Source organism: Labeo rohita, chromosome 1 (genome assembly GCF_022985175.1).
Source record: "Labeo rohita strain BAU-BD-2019 chromosome 1, IGBB_LRoh.1.0, whole genome shotgun sequence".
Classification (NCBI taxonomy): Eukaryota; Metazoa; Chordata; class Actinopteri; order Cypriniformes; family Cyprinidae; genus Labeo; species Labeo rohita.
Genome location: NC_066869.1, coordinates 4,499,364 through 4,518,658, shown reverse-complemented (window position 1 = coordinate 4,518,658; position 19,295 = coordinate 4,499,364). Strand labels below are relative to the sequence as shown.

The 19,295-nt window shown below is 37.3% G+C and overlaps 1 protein-coding gene across 1 annotated transcript; it reads left to right on the top strand.

Moving 5' to 3' along the window:
• Window positions 1-2,516: 2,516 nt before the first annotated feature.
• On the top strand, window positions 2,517-19,295 carry LOC127164102 (NLR family CARD domain-containing protein 3). Its single transcript, XM_051107792.1, has 7 exons — window positions 2,517-2,606; window positions 8,269-8,433; window positions 10,206-11,978; window positions 14,256-14,429; window positions 15,084-15,257; window positions 16,861-16,907; window positions 16,988-19,295. Exons 2-7 carry the CDS (start codon window positions 8,315-8,317, stop codon window positions 17,515-17,517), a joined length of 2,817 nt encoding a protein of 938 aa, XP_050963749.1. The 5' UTR covers window positions 2,517-2,606; window positions 8,269-8,314; the 3' UTR covers window positions 17,518-19,295.

The following is a 19,295-nucleotide window of genomic DNA, read 5'->3' as shown; positions in this document are numbered from 1 at the left end:
ACCACCTGTCAATCACTTTTTCCGCGGGACTCTGGCATGAATAGGCACAGTGATCTGTGTCGTTATAATGGCGTCGACAAACTTGTTGGTAAAAAAGGTGCAAATTCACCTATCTGGCAATACTTTGGCTTTAGACCGAATGAAAGAGGACAGCCACAAGACACGTCTGAAGTGGTGTGTAGGATTTGCGGTCAAGTTATCTGCGCAAAAGATGCATGACAATTTCCGTGTTCACCATCCCGCGGAATACAGCTCATTGCCAGTGTCATCATCACTGCGGGTTGTGAGCGGGTTGCTGCTGCGGCGGGGGCAGGGCGGGGCGGGGTGGAAGATTCGCGATGCCGGCTCAGCATCGTGATGTCTATTGGCCATCGGCGATGGACGATGGCATCGTCTATCGACCCAACCTTAAATGAGACACCACAAAACCTGAATGTCTGTGAATCGCTGTCTCACGACAGTATAGCTTTATTTCAAATGTTCACATTTCTATCTTCTATATTCCAGTTTGTAAATAACCTGTAAATTAATTTGAAAAAAAGTAAGTAAAAAAATAAGTATATATATATATATATATATATATATAAGTAAATAAATAAAACAAAAGCAAAAATAAAGCAGAATTCTTATCACTCTATATCATTATAATCGTGAAGATTAATGCGTTCGTCCTTTTTTAACAGAAGTTACAATTGGCTAAAATGAGCTTTAAAGTTTGAACGTCGAGTTTTACATGATAGCGACATTGTACAACAATATGAAGATATCAGAAGCCGACAAATGAACTTACCGTCTGAATCTTCTTTGCTTTCGGTTTCGACACAGGTGTATCCGCATGCTCATATTTCATCAACAAATAAACCCGCCCATCTCTTTTCTTTATTTGGTTTCTGGCGGGTTTAATTCTATCGTTAAGGACGTTTAGCGCCACCTATACTGTGTACTGGAGTATGTAACATAATAACTTCCTCAACCTCTAAGCCTTGCTTTCATCTGTTATTCTTTATTCTATTAATTCGTTTCCATTTCTTTCTATTTTTTAACAATAACTGCATTATATTTAATTATTTCGGAAAAAAAAGTATACTCCGCGTCTCATTCAAATTACATTTATCAGTATTTGTTTTATCACGAGAAATAGACTAGCCTGTTATAATCTAAATGTGCCATCTTCTGTTTCTAAAGGGTTTCAGATTTTTTTGATTTATAAATATTGTGATATTCCTAGTAATAAAGTGCACATGATCTGTCACTTTTTGCAAGTACTGCTCACTGCAGAGCCGAATGGCCTCCAGCTCCCCCTCTCTGGATGTCCAGCTCCACCTCTGTGTGAACTAATGGGTGGAGTTAGGTTTAGGATAGGGTAAGGGGTAGGGTTAGGGTGTGGTTAGGTGTCTATCTCCACCCATTACCTCCAGCGAGGGGGAGCTGGAGCTCCAGCTCCTCCCATCTGCCAAGCTCAGCTCATACACACATTACGCTTGTTTATATGTTTTGATCAGCAGGTGTCGCCAGTGTGTCATATTTCGAGCACATCAAGAGTCAAACTCTCCAATAAACAAAGAACATTATTAATGAAAAGAATCATTTACTATGAATTAAACAAAGAAAGAAGCATTCAATACAAAAGAAGGACAATGATAAGACAATGATATAAATATATGTAGGGGTAAATAAACAAGACCCCCTGTCTTATATTTTTTAGATATTTAGTTAGAAAGAGCCTGAAAGAATACTGTACTTGAGCAAGCAGAACATAAAAAAGTGGTTTCTGATGTTTGCGTATATAACATTTTGTTAACAAAACAAGATGAAATGTATTGTGATAAATTTTCATAATAACCATAATGGGAAAGCCCAAATAAATGTAGCTACTATAGTCCCTGAATGCTGTCTACAAAAAGAACTATTTGTATTAAGATCTTTTTTGGAATTTTTTTGGAAGTATTACGAGGATATGCATGATTTATGACTTAAAAGGAAACTTCTCTTATTTTGTTAGTAATTAAGTACTTATTTTCTGAATGTTAAAAAAAGAGAGCAATCTGCTCATTGGCTGATCTTTACAGTATTTCCCTTTCACCAATTAGCATCCTTTTCAAGCACTTTTATCAATATAATGTGAGTGAGTTGGAGGAAAAGATCACTGATACAATTATTGAATCAAAACTAAAAAATCAGAACTAAACTTAAGTCAGCAGTTACTGTTCGCATAAAGTGTCCTAATGACATTACATTAGCTATTTAACTTCCAATATGATAAATCAACAGAATTTAATTTCCCCTAATTTATTAGCAATAAAGTACTGAATAGTGCTCCAAACACGCGATATCCGACGATGATATTGCAGATGTTTTATTCACTTCGAAAAGTGAGAAGTGACCGACTGCAACTATTTAGGGGAGGCCTTTTGCGTCCCAAACGAGAGCCTACTGTTTCTAATAGCTATCGAGGCAGTCACGTGGTTGTGTGCGGAACGATTCAAAGATTCGGACGTCATAGATCACGTGGTTACGACAAAACGAATCCACTTCAGGTACAGCGCTTCTGTGAGATGTTTCGCTTTTATGTCTCGGCGCAGAACGTCTCATCATTTATGTTAAAGGTACGTGTATATAGTACGTTTGTTTTTTTGTTTTTACTTCTGTGTAGCTTAATCGTTCTAAGGCGCCTCAAAGTTGTACTAAACGATCTGTAAGAAAGGTGTACAAGTAAAACCGAAAGTAACTGACAGCAGTTTCATCAGCTGAAATCGAGATTAGCAAACAAGATTTTTTTCCTCTTGGTAAATTCTATACGTGCCAACCTATCGCACGTGCTTTATTAAAGAGAATTTCCTTTAGAGAGTTATGATAAAGAAAGGCGACTTCGTCTAACAAATGCGTTGCTTTCCAGGGCTGTTTCCAGCCATTTTGACGCCCTTTAGGCGAAATCCCTATTGGCGTAAATTCATGTCCCAGTCACATTTTCTTGGTTAAATAAACTTCACACTGAAGTCAGAAAAAGGAAAAAATAATGTATTTAGTCAATATTTTATTTATTAATGCCATGTATGAATCTCATCAAGTGTTTTTAAACATTTTGCATTTATTAAAATAATAACTCAAAACGATATTTTATTTGTGAATATGTCCAGCTGTTCTTCTTAATACTTAACTTTTAAAGGAGAAGAATTGACAGATAATGTAGGCCTACTCACCCCCTTGCCATCCAAGATGTTCATGTCTTTCTTTCTTCAGTCATAAAGAAATTATGTTTTTTGAGGAAAACATTTTTGTATTTTTCTCCATATAATGGACTGATATTGTGCCCTGATTTAAAATTCCAAAATGCAGTTTAAATGCGGCTTCAAACAATCACAAATGCAGTTCTAAATGATCCCAGCTGAGGAAGAAGGGTCTTATCTAGCAAAACAATTGGTTATTTTCATAAAAATAATACAATTTATATACTTCTAATGTCAAACGCTTGTCTTGTCTTACTCTGCCTTTTGTCTGCCGTTTTTTGTTCCGGTTCATGACAGTTAGGGTATGTGGAAAAACTCCCATCTCATGTTCTCCCTCAACTTCAAAATGGTCCTATATCACTGTTTTACCTTTTTTGTTAAGGGTGTTTGATCTTCTTTGCATGTTCACTTTGCAAACACTGTGTCTGTACTTCTGCAGTGATGTAGGATGATTTTGAAATGATTTTTGAAGTTGATGGAGTTTAGAATACACAGAGTTCAGGGAGAGAAAGACAAGATGAGCATTTGAGATTAAAAAGTATTTAAATTATACATTTTTAATGAAAATAACTGGTCGTTTCACTGGATAAGACCCTTCTTTCTCAGCTGGGATTGTTTGAAGCCGCATTTAAACTGCATTTTAGAAGTTCAAACTCGGGGCACCATATCAGTCCATTATATGGAGAAAGATGCTGAAATGTTTTTTTTTACTCAAAAAAACATAATTTCTTTACGACTGAAGAAAGAAAAACATGAACATCTTCGATGGCAAGGGGGTGAGTACATTATCTGTACATTTTTGTTCTGGAAGTGGACTTCTCCTTTAACTCGCCTATCTTATTTTATTTTTTTAAGTTTACATGGTGTTTTCTTTTCATCTAGCATCTGTATAATGCATTATGAAGAAGTGTTAATAAGTGTGGCGCAACTTTGTGTCCAGCAGTAACCAATGAAACGCTATCGCTGCTTAGCGTTGAAGCCTGTATTAACTTTAGTTTGTCAAAATATTACATCCTTTCCTGCTTACAAAGTCCTTCTCTATATAATTTAGCAGCTTCCACACATTTTTCTGTGGTTTAGACAGCATAAATTACATTAACCGTGCAGTCTGTGCTGCTATGCTGCTGTTTATATTTGAATATCACCGCAATGGGTGCACATCCGGGTAACTGACTAAAATGTGATGTTGGTTCAAACCCACTATCCACAAGTTTCCTATGCCCCATGAGGCCTTCCGTCAAAAGTGGGAGCGACTTCCGGTTTAAAGTAAACAACCGGGATGTGCACCTCGTGAAGAACTAACATTTTCCTCTTACTGTTTAGGGAAAAGATTCATAGCTTCAAGTAGGGATGGCGAAAACTAAAAAATTTCTTGACCGACCACCGAGCCTCATTAGCCGGTTGAAACCGGTTAACCGATTAGTTTAAAATATGGTACGCTATTTGAAATAACAGCCATTTCGAGCCGCGCCTGCAATTTCGCAACTCTGTCGCATCTCTCTGCCGCTCTGCCTCCCGCACACACACACACACACACACACACACACACACTGCCACTCACGTCACTTTTTTAAAATCCCCTACAGCGCGAAACATGAGTCCCGCAAACGCGGCGCCGAAGAGCTTGTTGTATGTAATCGTAGGACAAATGGCTCCTTAGTTTCAAATGGTTTGGGTACAAGGTGATCGCTTTGAAAATAAAGGCGTTTGTCTAGGTTAGAAGCTCATTTGAAACATTGCCACGGCTCATTTAAGAAAATGACAGCTCCGAAGAGACGCCGCTCTAACCTCGAGTGTTTTAGCCTGTTGCCTTTACTTTTCGCAAACCTTGTGAGCGCGCGAACCCAAACGCTGTGACCTCGCGCCAAATGTTTTTATTGGTTTATTAAGTACAAACAGGCGAGTTATGAAAAATTGAGTGTGAGGTATAATTTGTTCACTTAACACAAAAAGATGAGGAATGAGATGGCTAACTGTAGTAGCGTATAGTCCACTGTCTATAATAGCCTAATTTAGATATCACTTTTTTTTTAACCGACTACCGACAACTTTGACCGGTTAACGTTGATACGGTCAACCACCGGTCAAACGGTCATCGGTTAACATCCCTAGCTTCAAGTGCGTCAAAAACAGTGTGATCTGGTGGTTTATAAAAAAATAAAGCAACCAAAAGCCTGTGAAAGAAACTCCATTTACCACACATTTCACAGATCGCCTCATGTTACATGCACAAATATACAGTAAGTCTAACAGTGTGTGTGTTTGTTTGTTGAATTTCTGTCTCTGATAAATTCATTTACCCATTAATGATGTAATAGAAGAATAATGTACACATGAAGTGCATATGGGAAATATGTAATTATTCTGAAATAATTTGTATTTTTCATATTACTTGTATGACTGGGTATTTAAAAATATAAATAAATAAGTAAGATCTGGGGGTTCGAACTCACACACAAAGTGAATCGCACACGGGACTGGAGAGAAAGTGAGGCTTTGTTTGTCACTGGTTTCTGTATTGTATAGCGTTTAGCACTCTCCTACAGTAGTGTTAGCTGCTTTACGGAGCCATTTCCAAGTTTCTAAGTCTAGTTAGTCTTGTCTCTAGTCTAATCATCCTTGTCTTGATCCTAGCCTGGTTATCTGGTCTCATCTGCCTGCAGCCTGCCCTGGATTTAACCCTTTGTCTTGCCGTTTCGGACTCTGTTCCCCCCTCGTTTAAACTGTTGACTGTCTGTTTGAAATACCCATTCGCCTCGCCCTTTGTCCCCGGATTGCTCTTTTTGTACCTGTATGCCCTGCCTGTGTATAACAATGTCTTTGTCTGTAAATAAAAGCTTGCATAAGGACCCGCCTGCTTCTCGTCTCGTTCGCTCCATAACATTTACTGTTTACACTCCGATTGACAGTGCAATTCTAAACTTATTACCACATATTTTATACCTATTTTACTTTTATTTGCATGCCAATATGATTGACAGCTGTTAATGCACAATTACCATTTTAGATCAACAAACTGTAATACTGTATAAGGTTTCTTTTTGAACTAAAAGCATAACTCGAGGTTTTTCGCTGCCGTTTTCAAAGCACAATGCAAAAAATGTTATTCATAAATTGTATTCACTGACGCTCTTCTTCAATGAGAAGCGCTAAACCAGCGGGAGTCCAATGATATTATTATCACTATTATTAACTTATTTTTTTAGACTTTTTTATTAGGACATATTATGTGCAGTGTATGGACCAAACCAAATCTCCAAGTACTCTCATGAGAACCAGGCAAAAAAAAAAAAACTTATGTGCACCTCTGAATATAATATAATATAATATAAAACAGTTCATTCGGTTAATGGTGAATATTGACAAATTACCTCCACTGATCAAAGCATTTGGCACGGTCCTCTGAGTGACGTCACCTCCCAATACAAACACGCCCCATAAGATAGTCCCGCCCCTCACATTGATTGACAGGTTTCCATGTAGGCATTGGAATTTAAAATGCTAAAGGAATTGTGATTCCATTTAAATTTTGGCAGGTTACATGAACCACACAGAAAGAGTGAAAAAGCAGACATGGTAATTGATACTACTATTTAAATATGGAAAATACAGTTGCGAATGGACTTTACTTTTTCATTTGAAATTTGCCAGTCACTGTGCATTCACAAAAGCAAAAACGCAAACGTAATGCAAGATTTGCAATTGTGTTTGTATTATGTTAATTATGGGAAATGCAATTGAAAATACAATTTGCAATTCTTTTTGAAAATTGTCCTGAATATTCTTCCATATGCTATAGTCTAGTCCAGTGGTTCTTAATTCTTGTCCTGGGGGTCCACTGCTCTGCACATTTTGCATGTCTCCCTTATTAAACACATCTGATTGAGATCATCAACTCATTAGGAGAGAGATCCATGAACTGAACTAATGAGCTGATGAAGTCCACTTCCAGAACAAAGATTTACAGATAATGTACTCACCCCCTTGTCATCCAAGATGTTCATGTCTTTCCTTCTTCAGTCATGAAGCAATTGTGTTTTTTGAGGAAAACATTTCAACAGAAAACATTTCCCTGAATTCTGTGTATTCTGGTTCATGACAGTTAGGGTATGTTGAAAATTTTTTTCTTCAACTTCAAAAATTATTTCAAAATCACCCTACATCGCTGCAGAAGTACCGACCCAGTCTTTATAAAGTGAACATGCAAAGAAGATCAAACACCCTTAACAAAAAAGGTAAAACAGTGATATAGGACGATTTTGAAGTTGAGGGAGAACATGAGATGAGAGTTATGACTGGGTTATGTGTTAGAATTACTTTTTATTTTTGGGTGGGAAAGCATGCATTCTGTGATCGCGTGCAGTTGCTGATGGTCGCAAAGGCGTGCAATTGCCTTCTTATGCACGCTGTTTTATCGGTTTCACTTTTGCTTTTGAAATCGATCACATTCAGCAAGGAGGGCAGAGGATGGAAAGGGTTTTTTTAAGGTCATTACCACCCATGTATGTTCTATGCAATTGTTTTGATACAAGTACGTTCTATGCAGTCAGTCTTGACAGAAGGAAATGAGTTTCAAGATAATTGTTGACACATTCCTCTTAAAATAGAAAAGAAATATCATCTGTAAGCCAAGTGACCCACATCTGAAAATGTGTACAATTTAACAGTTTACTCTTAAAGCCATATTTGGATCCTGATATCTCAGGGACTGAACTACAGCCTCAAAAGTAAAGATGCCAAAAGGAAAGTTCGTTCATTTAAAATGGTATTAAGATATCTTTAATTATTACTTTTGAGAAAAATACTTAGAAAAGTCTAAAAATAGTGGATTATTATATATTATTCAGCCAATATACATCCATGACATTATTTTGGCTTTCTTCTTGTTTTTTGTATTTCTTTCACCATATAAAATATTAATTCAAAAATCGTACATTTGAGTTGGAGACCACTGATTACGTTTAATGAAAATGGATTTACCCATTTAGCATTTTTGCAACATGCTAACTGAAATAAAATAAGTTTTCATTCCATTTTGCAGGCCTTAAACAACCTCTGCTTATTGAAGAAGCAGTACAGTGTCTAAAATGAGTCACAATGAGGGGAGAGAAGAGAATGAATCTCCAGAACCAAACCGGGTGTCTAAGAAGAGTGACAACTGTACACAAATTAACATCAACAATGAACCAGCAAGGTTTGACGCAAGGTGAGACAAGCCAGTACTTGAGGTGTGAAACTAAATTATCATATAGAGAAAAAAAGATTAGAGAAAAAGCTACCCTGGCTCACTGGAAATATGTGCCTCTACATAAATTTCTGCAAAACTCAAACTTACCTTTAGATATGAGTAGTTGCAGTTTTCAGTTGAAATGAATGGTAGAGGCAGTAAAACTTTAATTCCTTCTCACACAAATTTCACATATCATTTACAGGGTAAATTGAGTTTCAATGAAGAAAGTCTGTTTTCACACAATTTCTCGCACAGTATTATGTTATGACTTCAAAACAAATCTATCATGCTGTGAGATTCAAAAACTGATACTTTTGAACATTAAAGAAAGATTGATAAACATTAAACATATTGTTGCAGCTGCCCCCTCTCTCTAAGGGGGCCTGGGATTTGTAGTTCTTAAAGGGTTAGTTCACCCAAAAACAAAAAAAGCCCATTATTTACTCACCCTCGAGGCATCCTAGGTGTATATGACTTCCTTCTTTCAGACAAATGCAATTGGAGTTATATCAAAAATTATCCTCCCACTTCCAAGCTTTATAATGGCAATGTGTGGTGTTTCTTTTCAACAGTCCAAAACAAGTCCAATAAAGCACGTCATAAAAAAGTGCCTTACACCTGTTGGGGGGTGGGGGATGAATAAAGTACCGCAAGAGCTATAGAGAGCAGTGCATGGCGCAATGCTTTCGAATCACTCTCACAGCAATTTGATGTCATGCAATAATCCAGAGGCGTCATGTCCATTCAAAGTGATTTTGGATGCAAGTGTTTCTTCACTCATTCTCTGACTGAATTCCTCTTTGTGGTGAATTCTCTTGTCAGAAACAACAAAGTGCAAATGTGTGTACGAATCTGTAAGTAAGATATTAATTTCACAGTGCAAACAGCTTCAGTGATTTTAATAGGACTTCTTGAGAGTGCTTGAACTCTAGACTGTCAGTGAAGATGTTCTTTGCTCTCTTTCTGTACAATGAAAGTGTTATGATTAGTAACCTAACTTAAAATGTTTTTATTCACATTAACTTTCACTGTTAAATTCACATTAAAAATAAAGTCAGTCGTATTAAAAATATGTTATGACACCCATATCTGTTACTTACGTGAACAGGTTTTTATGCATAGTTATTAGATTACATTATTAGGCTACTTTAACCATTGCCCACTATAGATCAGCTAACATCTAAAGGTGAGAATTGAGATATTTCATGATGTAGTTCATGCGTTTGGGAAGATTTTGAATAAATAGGAAAAATACATAAAATATAGGCTAATTCTGTTGTGGCTGCTGTGTGTCACATGATGAGATTAGGGTAAGATTATTTCCCAGACCTCGCTCCTCATTAAAGACATTAAAAAAATCTCAACCTGCATGCTCCAACACCAGACAGCATTTATCCATGAATTTATTTAGCAAATGCATCTATCCTCTGCCTCAGTTACCACTCCACTATTACAGCCTGAACGCTCAAAGCTATATTCATCCATTTTTTTGGTTTGGACTGCTGCTCAGAATTCCAAATTAGGCTTGGTGTGAGTTATCCTGATTGGGTTTTGCCCAGTATGCCACACATGTTTGTTTTCTATTCCATTCAAAGATTATATGAACATGTAAACATGAATGATGCAAAAGTTCAGATTTTTGTTTTACATTTTTTACATTTTTATTTTTAAAAAAAGCAGCTGTTTTTTAATAGGGGTGTGTAGACTTTTTATATCCATATATTTTATATATATTATATTATATATAGGGTCAAAGAGCAGCACAAAACCAGCATGAAGATCAAGTATGAGAGATTATTTGAGGGACTGAAACTCCAAGAGAATGAAACCCTCCTGAACAGGATCTACACACAGCTCTACATCATAGAGGGAGAGAGTGAAGGAGTGAATGAAGAACATGAGGTTTCACAGATGGAGAAAACAGCCAGAACAAAACACTCACAAGACACTCCAATCTACTGCAATGACATCTTTACAGCCTCACCTGAACCAGGATATAAGAAGAAGAAGAAGAAGAAGAAAGACCAAATCAAGACTGTTCTTACTAAAGGCATCGCTGGAATCGGAAAAACCATCTCTGTGCAGAAGTTCATTCTGGACTGGGCCGAGGGAAAAAACAATCAGGATGTAGATTTCATGTTTGTGCTTCCATTTCGAGAGCTGAACTTGATCCGAGATCATCAGTACAGTCTTCACAGACTTCTGCTGGACTTTCATCCTGAACTTCAAGATCTCGACTCAAAGATTTATGAGGTGTGTAAAGTTGTGTTCATCTTTGATGGTCTGGATGAAAGCAGAATCACACTGATGTTTTCAGACGATCAGAAAGTTTGTGATGTGACTGAGACTTCATCAGTGGGTGTGTTGATGTCAAACCTCATGAAAGGAGAGCTGCTTCCCTCTGCTCTCATCTGGATCACCTCCAGACCAGCAGCAGCCAATCAGATCCCCTCCAAATACATCAACCGTCTGACAGAAATTCAGGGATTCAATGAGTCTCAGAAGGAGGAATATTTCAGGAAGAGAATCAGTGACCAGCATCAAGCCAGCAGAATCATCTCACACATCAGAAGAGCAAAAAGCCTCCACATCATGTGCCACATCCCCGTCTTCTGCTGGATCTCATCCACTGTGCTTCAGAAGCTCCTGAAAGAAGATCTGAGTGCAGAAATCCCTCAAACTCTCACTGAAATGTACATCCACTTCCTGCTGATTCAGATCAACATGAGGAATCAGAAGTATGAAGAGAGAGATCCAGAGAAACTCCTGCAGTCCAACAGAGAAGTGATTGTGAAACTTGCTGAAGTGGCTTTCAAACAGCTGATGAAGGGCAATGTGATGTTCTATGAGGAGGACCTGATAGAGAGCAGTATAGACGTCACTAATGCCTCAGTGTATTCTGGGATTTGCACTGAGATCTTTAAGGAAGAAGCTGTGATTCATCAGAAGAAAGTTTACAGCTTCATCCATCTGAGCGTTCAGGAGTTTCTCGCTGCTTTCTATACTTTTCACTACCATCTTTGTACTACAATGAAAGCACTAAAGTTTATTACACTGCATAATATGTTTAAAGCAGCAATCAACACAGCTCTACAAAGTAAGAATGGACGTCTGGATCTGTTCCTGCGGTTCCTGCTGGGCGTCTCACTGGAGTCCAATCAGAGACTCTTACAGGATCTACTGACACACACAGAGAACAGCTCAGAGAGCATCAGGAGAACCACACAGTACATTAAAGAGCAGATCAAAGATGGACATGGACTCTCCACTGAAAGATCCATCAATCTGTTCCTCTGTCTGCTGGAAGTGAAAGATCAGACTCTGTCCAGGGAGATTCAGGAGTTTGTGAAATCAGACAAACATTTAGAGGAGAAACTCTCTGCTGGTCACTGCTCAACAATCGCCTACATGATTCAGATGTCAGAGGAGGTGCTGGATGAGCTGGATGTTCAGAAATACAACACATCAGATGAGGGGAGAAGAAGACTGATACCAGCTGTGATCAACTGCAGAAAAGCTCTGTGAGTGTTTTCTTCTTATATATTTATTGAAGACACTTAATGTTTTTACATAACTTGGCAACCAGTTGGGAGTTTCTTTCAAAGGTATTTATAAATGTAATATTATAATTGTTCATTAGGTTGACAAAAGGTGACCAACCTTTTTTTTTTTTAGAACAGTCTACCAACTCTACACAGTCATAATAATAATAGGGGCAGTTGTGGCCTAATGGTTAGCGAGTCCGACATGTAACCTGAATGTTGTGGGTTCAAGTCTCAGGTCTGGCAGGGATTGAATGAATCAGACAAACTTTTTCACTCAACTGCTCCCCGGGCACAGTGTTCACTACCAGTGTGTGCACTTGGATGGGTTAAATGCAAAGCACAAATTCTGAGTATGGGTCACCATACTTGGCTACACTTGGCTACAAACGTTTCCAGCAAGTGGCAGCATTCTTGATTATTTGATCATATGCACAAAACCTTCATGGCCTCCAGTATATTTTCAATAAGCCTGTCTGGTGATTTTGTTCAGACCAAAAAACTAATGTGTAAAAAAAAAAAAAAAAAAAAAAAAAAAGATGTGTAAGACCTAAGAAAAGGAAGACGTGTATGTTTTAAAAGATCCAAATGCAGCTTTATTGGGACAAACCAGAGGAATGATCCAAAACACAGGCAGGCAATCCAAAACAATCGACAAGGCAGGAAACTCAGGCAAAGAGTAAATCCAAGAAACAGGCAAAAGATCAAGAAAACCAGAAGAGATTAATCCAGGGAGAATGCTCAGAAATGCAGTGTAACATCTAACAAGACTTCGCAAAGAATGACAGACTAAACCAGGCTTATATAGGGTGAGCAGACAGGGTAAATGAGCCACAGCTGCAAACAATGAGTGTTGATGAGTCCATGCAAAGTATTATGGGAAATGGAGCCTGGGGGTAAATGATAAGAGTCTGGAATGGAGTGCCCTCTAGTGAAGCTCATGGGTACTCCAGTTAGAGATCGTGACCATCTCTTTTCTTAAAACAACTAGTTTAATGGCTAAAATATAAGTGACTTTTGACCTTGGAAAAGGTGAAAGAACCTTGATACAAATGGTTTAATATTTTCAGTTACAGTAAGTACATTTAACAGTAGCATTCAAGTAATAAACTGAATAAACAAATGTAAAAATTAAACACTACATAAACTTCACTGCATTAATTAAATACTTACTGATTCTTTTTAAAGCTACTGAAGTTGTTTAGTCAACAGCAATACGTGATTTTGTCTTTGTAGTTTGTTAACATAAATGAGATAAAAAGTAACACGTTTATTAGGCATTAAGACTGAATTTACGGATTCTATGTACTGACACATCCGAACTGTTTATATTCACTCAAGATATAAATGAACTTGTGTGTATTTGGCAGTTTAAGCACAATAAGATGTGAAAAAGATGCAAAAGTTTTTGTTTACACTTTATTTTGATGGTCCACTTTAGACATTCTACTAACTAGTAACTTTGCAACTACATATCAACTAATTCTCATTCATTTGCAACTACATATCTACTAACTCTCAGAGTAGACTGTTAAGTTAGGTTTAGGGTTAGTAGAATAAGTTGATATATACTTGCAAAGTTTCTTATAGTCAGTATGTTGTATGTTGTGGACACATTAAAAAACAGTGCTAGAAGATATTAAGCAGACAGTCTGCTAATACTCTCATGACTGCTAGTTGACATGTAGTTGCAAAGTTACTTACTGTTAGTAGAATGTCTAAACAGAGTGTTACCACGTTTTCAGTACTCACACTAGTGTACATGCTCAGACAAAGCGTATGTTAAAACAATGTGCAATAAAAAAGTATAAGTGGCAGGACTTTAGAAGTGTGTTGAGATGGCTGAACCAGAACTACAAATGATAGAATATTCACTTGTAGCACAATACTATGATCTTTCTTTAAAGGCAAATTGTGGAAACATTTTAATTGTTTATGAACTTAAATCATGATATTGCAAACCCCTAATTAAAATCATTAGTGGATCTTATTAAAAATAAATAAAATTATTATAAAACATAGGTTATGGCTCTTTCAAATCAACTTGTGCTCAACTGAGAAGGATTGTGATTGCGATCTACCAGTTGGACACCAGTGAGATAGACCATATATATTTGGAAATGTTGTATTCGGTGGCACCTCTATTTGATTTGGCTTTTATTTTTTTCAATCAATTTCATTACCTTTGTATAATTTATACATTTATTTACATAGCTATATATTACACTCACTAAAACATCTGTTTGGCTCATTCAGATTGTCCAGCTGTAATCTCACTAGTCAGTCATGTGAAATTGTGGCTTCAGCTCTACAGTTCTCAAACTGTGTCCTGAGAGAGCTAGATCTGAGTAACAATGACCTGCAGGATTCCGGAGTGAAGCTGCTCTCAGATGGACTGAAGAGTACAAACTGTCAGCTGGAGATACTGTGGTATGTAAAAGTAACATTTTCCATGCCTGTTTTCTAAGAGAGTCCTGGTAATCTGAAAGCTGAGCCTACCTATAGCTCAAACAGCAGAGCATGGTGCTTTTTGTGTTCCCAGGGAATTCATGAATTGATCAAATGTGTGACTTCATCTCTCTCCTTACTCTCAACTCTCTCTCCATACGTGCACGTTCATGGAACAGCGTTCAAACTCACAGTAAAACATATTTAAAGGGACATTAACATGAATAATGTTGAACATTAGGTGGCCGTTACAACGGGAGCACAAGCATCTTAGACTAAAACACACATATGATTTGGCCAGACCTCTGCCCTCCCTTCGTGCTATACAAAAAAAACTTGGCCAAAATGGTTTCATAGGTAGGGGTTCACCAGCACACCCAGATGTCTCAGCTGCCAATACACTAGATAGAAAAGTTTGGATTACAAGTTTGGAGGAGTTGTGACTTCACTTTCTGCTAAGGATGTCATTACTTCACTATATCTTTACATAGCAAATAGATGTTTGCTGATTGTGTGTCTATATTCACATCATATATATAACACCTTTAAATATATGAAAGTACATAAATGGACAGTGACTGTAAGCTCTAAAAAGGGGAAAAGCCGAATGACATTTTAAACCTATCCTCTCTGTAGGTTGTCTGGCAGTATGGTGACAGAGGAAGGCTGTGGTTATTTGTCTTCAGCTCTGAGTTTAAACCCCTCACACCTGAGAGAGCTGGATCTGAGCTACAATCACCCAGGACAATCAGGATTCCAGCTGCTCAAACACAAACTGGACGATCCAAACTATAAACTGGAGAAACTGAAGTATGTGGGCTAATTAACTTGTGTATCTTTCTGCATGTGATGGGTTTGATGGGTTTGATGGAACCACAGGCAGTTCTGTCTTGGCAAGGTTGAGCTGAAGGTGTTGGTCCTTCATCCAGCAAGAAATGTCTATTAGACAAGCTGAGATGAGAGCAAGGACTGTGCACAGACCTTTTGAGAGGCGTGTGCTGAAAAAGTCTCAAACGGTTTAGATTTATTAACTATTAATAACTATAATAATATTATATTAATAATATTAATAATATAGTTTGAAGAAAAATATTTTTTTAGCAACTCTGTTTTGTGTTATAAGCTAATTTTTATATTTTGGTAAACATGTTTATGTATGTCATTGAGAAGAGGGGAAGGTAAAGCAATGAGTCAAGTATTTTTGCCTAACAACATTGAAATATAATTTCCATGTCCAACACAATTCCAGTCAAAATAGGAGATTATAAGAAACTATAGCCATGCCATCACTATAGCATATTGAACATGTATCCGCCTACCTAGCAAAAACTTAATACTGTCGAGGACCAGGGATGTTGTTCTCATGAAGGTCTAAAATAAGCCAGCAATGTAAACATTTATAAAATATTGTGAAAAGTACAGTTGCAGTGAAAATTTCGAATTGTACCAGAGCTCTTCCTATATCGCAGATTACCTGGAGCTGTATTTTTTTTTTTAAGTTTTTGCTAATATGACAGTTTACTTGTCCAAAGATTTTAGAGCACTCACACAATAATCCTTTAATTAGACTGACAGGTCTGCAGATTTGATGGTTGCCTAGCAACAAAAAAACCCGCAACGCATTGATCTTTTTTAAAAGTCACCAAAAAAAGGCAGTGCGGTGCACTGAGGTCTGAAAACGCGTTCGGTGTGATCGGGGCCTAAGGCTCTGTTTAGTAAACTGACATATTAGCAAAAAGGCCCGCCTTTCCATTCATTCAATTGGACAATGGAAAAAAAACAAGATGACGTCTGCCGCTTTTCTGCTCAGAGTTGCTTTTTTTCAACTTCAGGCGCTCAGAGGGCTCCGGCAAAAATGTGAGGCGCAGCAAGCGGTTAAAACGCGAGACGTCGGGGGCGCATAAACAGCGCACATAACGCTCACTGCCAAAAGAAAACAATTAAAAAAAGGCGCCTCTCACTGAAAAAATGCATTCTGTCTGATCGGGGCCTTAGTCAGCAATTCACCTCCTTTTTTTGCATTGCACTAAGTATGAAACGGCCTTAAAGCTAGAGAACTTTTCATTTAAGGTCAAGCTGACTAAAAAAAACAAAACAGTAATAATTACAACACATTAGTAATCATTAAAACCTAATAAATGCTGCCTAATTTCATATATTCCTATCACTGTAAGGTATGTAGGATCTGATCCTAGTGCCTAGTGCCCTAAATGATATCATAAATCACAGTACTCTTTTAACACTTTTAGCATTCAGGTTCAAATGCAGATTTTAATCTTTTTTTTTTCCTAAAAAAACATGGTGCTGCTGTATGTTTTACACAACAATTAAACAATTTCATTAGATATTAGTTATCAGTCCATTGAACATTATTTTTTTTTGTGTGTGTGTGTACATTTCTGTCTCTGTTCAGTTTGGAGCATGGAGGACATTTAAGGATCGTTCCAGGACTGAGAAAATGTAAGTCTCTCACACGTTTAAACACACCGATGAATATTTAATGATTCCATAGATTTTCTAACTTCTCTTCTTTTGTTCAGATGCCTTTGATCTCACACTGGATCCAAACACAGCACACACTCGTCTCATTGTCTTTGAAGGGAACAAAAAAACAACATGTGTTAAAGAGCATCAGGCGTATCCTGATCATCCAGAGAGATTCATTTACCATGAACAGGTTCTGTGTGGAGAGATTCTCACTGGACGCTGTTACTGGGAGGTTGAAAGGAGTGGCTGGAGTCATGTAGCAGTGTCATATAAAGGAACCAGCAAGAAAGAAGGGAATGACAGTCGGTTTGGACTCAATGAGAAGTCCTGGAATCTTTACTGTTGTGAAACTATTTATTGTGCCTGGCACAAAAATAACAGCACAAACATTCTTCCGCCTTCATCCCTGTCTACTAGAGTAGGAGTGTATGTGGACGTGTCGGCCGGCTCTCTGTCCTTCTACAGCGTCTCTGACACACACACACTCACACACTTATACACATTCAACACCACATTCACTGAACCCCTCTATGCTGGATTTGGACTTTATAATAATTCATCAGTGTCTCTCTGTAAGATTTAACATCATATTGTATAAAAGCAACAGCGAAATCACAGTGGAATATTCAAAAGGAAAAATGTATTATTTACATTCATTCATTTGGAAGACACTTTTATCCAAAGTGACCTACAATTGAAATATGTGACCCTGGACCACAAAACCAGTCATAGGTGTCAATTTTTTTATATATATATATCAGCTGAAAGCTGAATAAATAAACTTTCCGTTGATGCATGGTTTGTTAGGATAGGACAATATTTGGCCGAGATACAACTATTTTAAAGGGGTCATCAGATGCTAAGTTCACTTTTTCTAATTGTTTGAACATTAATGTGTGTTGTCAGTGTATGTACAAATCTACCCTATAATGATAAAAATCCATGCAGTGGTTTTTAATTAATCTGTAAAAATAATATTCCCTTTTTCAAATCGAGCCGTTCTCAGATGCCTGTCATTGTGCCGTCACACCCACAGAGGCCGCTCCCACGATAGTTGATTGACATGAGCGATTTACCTCAGATCAGCTGTAACAGTCCGTCCTCTTTGTTTCGATGCCGGAGCAGTGATGTAAGTTAGACAAGAATATCTCTGATTGAGTGATTGAGGTGTTGTGTTGCTGGATGTAATAGTGAACATAGTGGTCGTCATTTACTCCCGACATCTGAGCCGCTGAAGATGCAGTGGATTACGTTTGTTTGTGAAGGGAATGCGCCTCCCGATCTACATATATCCGTCTATGTTCGCGCAAATCATTCGTGATCCATATTCACCTACAGAAGAAGTGAGTGTAAGGTTTTTTTTTTTATGAATCTTTGCGATCATCTTTCCTAATAATGTGCTACTTAGCAAGTTTAGCGGCTAAACACGGCTAAAGTAAACAGGCTGGTCACTCCACAGAGAGAAGAGGAGGCGGGGCGAGCAGAGCTTATTTGCATTTAAAGCAGAAGTATATTATAGACTTTTCATTAAGACCCGAAAAATCATATCAACTTGTGGAAAATGGGCATCCAATGACCCCTTTAAAATCTGAAATCTGAGGGTGCAAAAAAATCAAAATATTGAAAATCACCTTTAAAGTTGTCCAAATGAAGTTCTTAGCAATGCATATTACTGATCAAAAATTAAGTTTTGATATATTTACGGTAGGATATTTACAAAATATTTTCATGGAACATGATCTTTACATAATATCCTAATAATTTTTGGCAAAATCTATCTATCATTTTGACTCATTTAATGTATTGTTGGCGATTGCTACAAATATACCTGTGATACTTAAGGTTTTGTGCTCCAGGATCACATATTAGGAGGTTGCTTATCCTAAAAGGCTTAGTACTTATATTTCGTCTTAGTATCAACAAAGATGTCTTAGATATTAGTCAAAAAACAGAATGTGGTGTGAGAACCAGGGAAAATCTCCTTTGTCTTGCAATAATCTCTTTCATGACTCTATTTTTGTAATATTGGAATATTTTGTAAATAGAGAAAGGAAACAATAGAAAATGTAAGAGGAGCACAGGTGGGGAGGCTGAGATGCAGTGGCGCATCTCTAGATGAGGAAAAAAATCAGAGTTTTTGATGTTGTAGAGGTCTTTTTTGTAACTTAATAGGAGATGCATGCCAAGGTGTTAAGGGTATTTTTCTCAGGAGACTTAGGTAAAAGTCTAATTTTTAAATAAATATTTTTTTCTATATATTATTATATATTCTATATTTCAGTTTTCATGTCCAGGATGCCAAACCCATTTTCAGACTGTACATGTATCTGGGGTTGTGTAATAAAGTTTCTGTTGTGATTA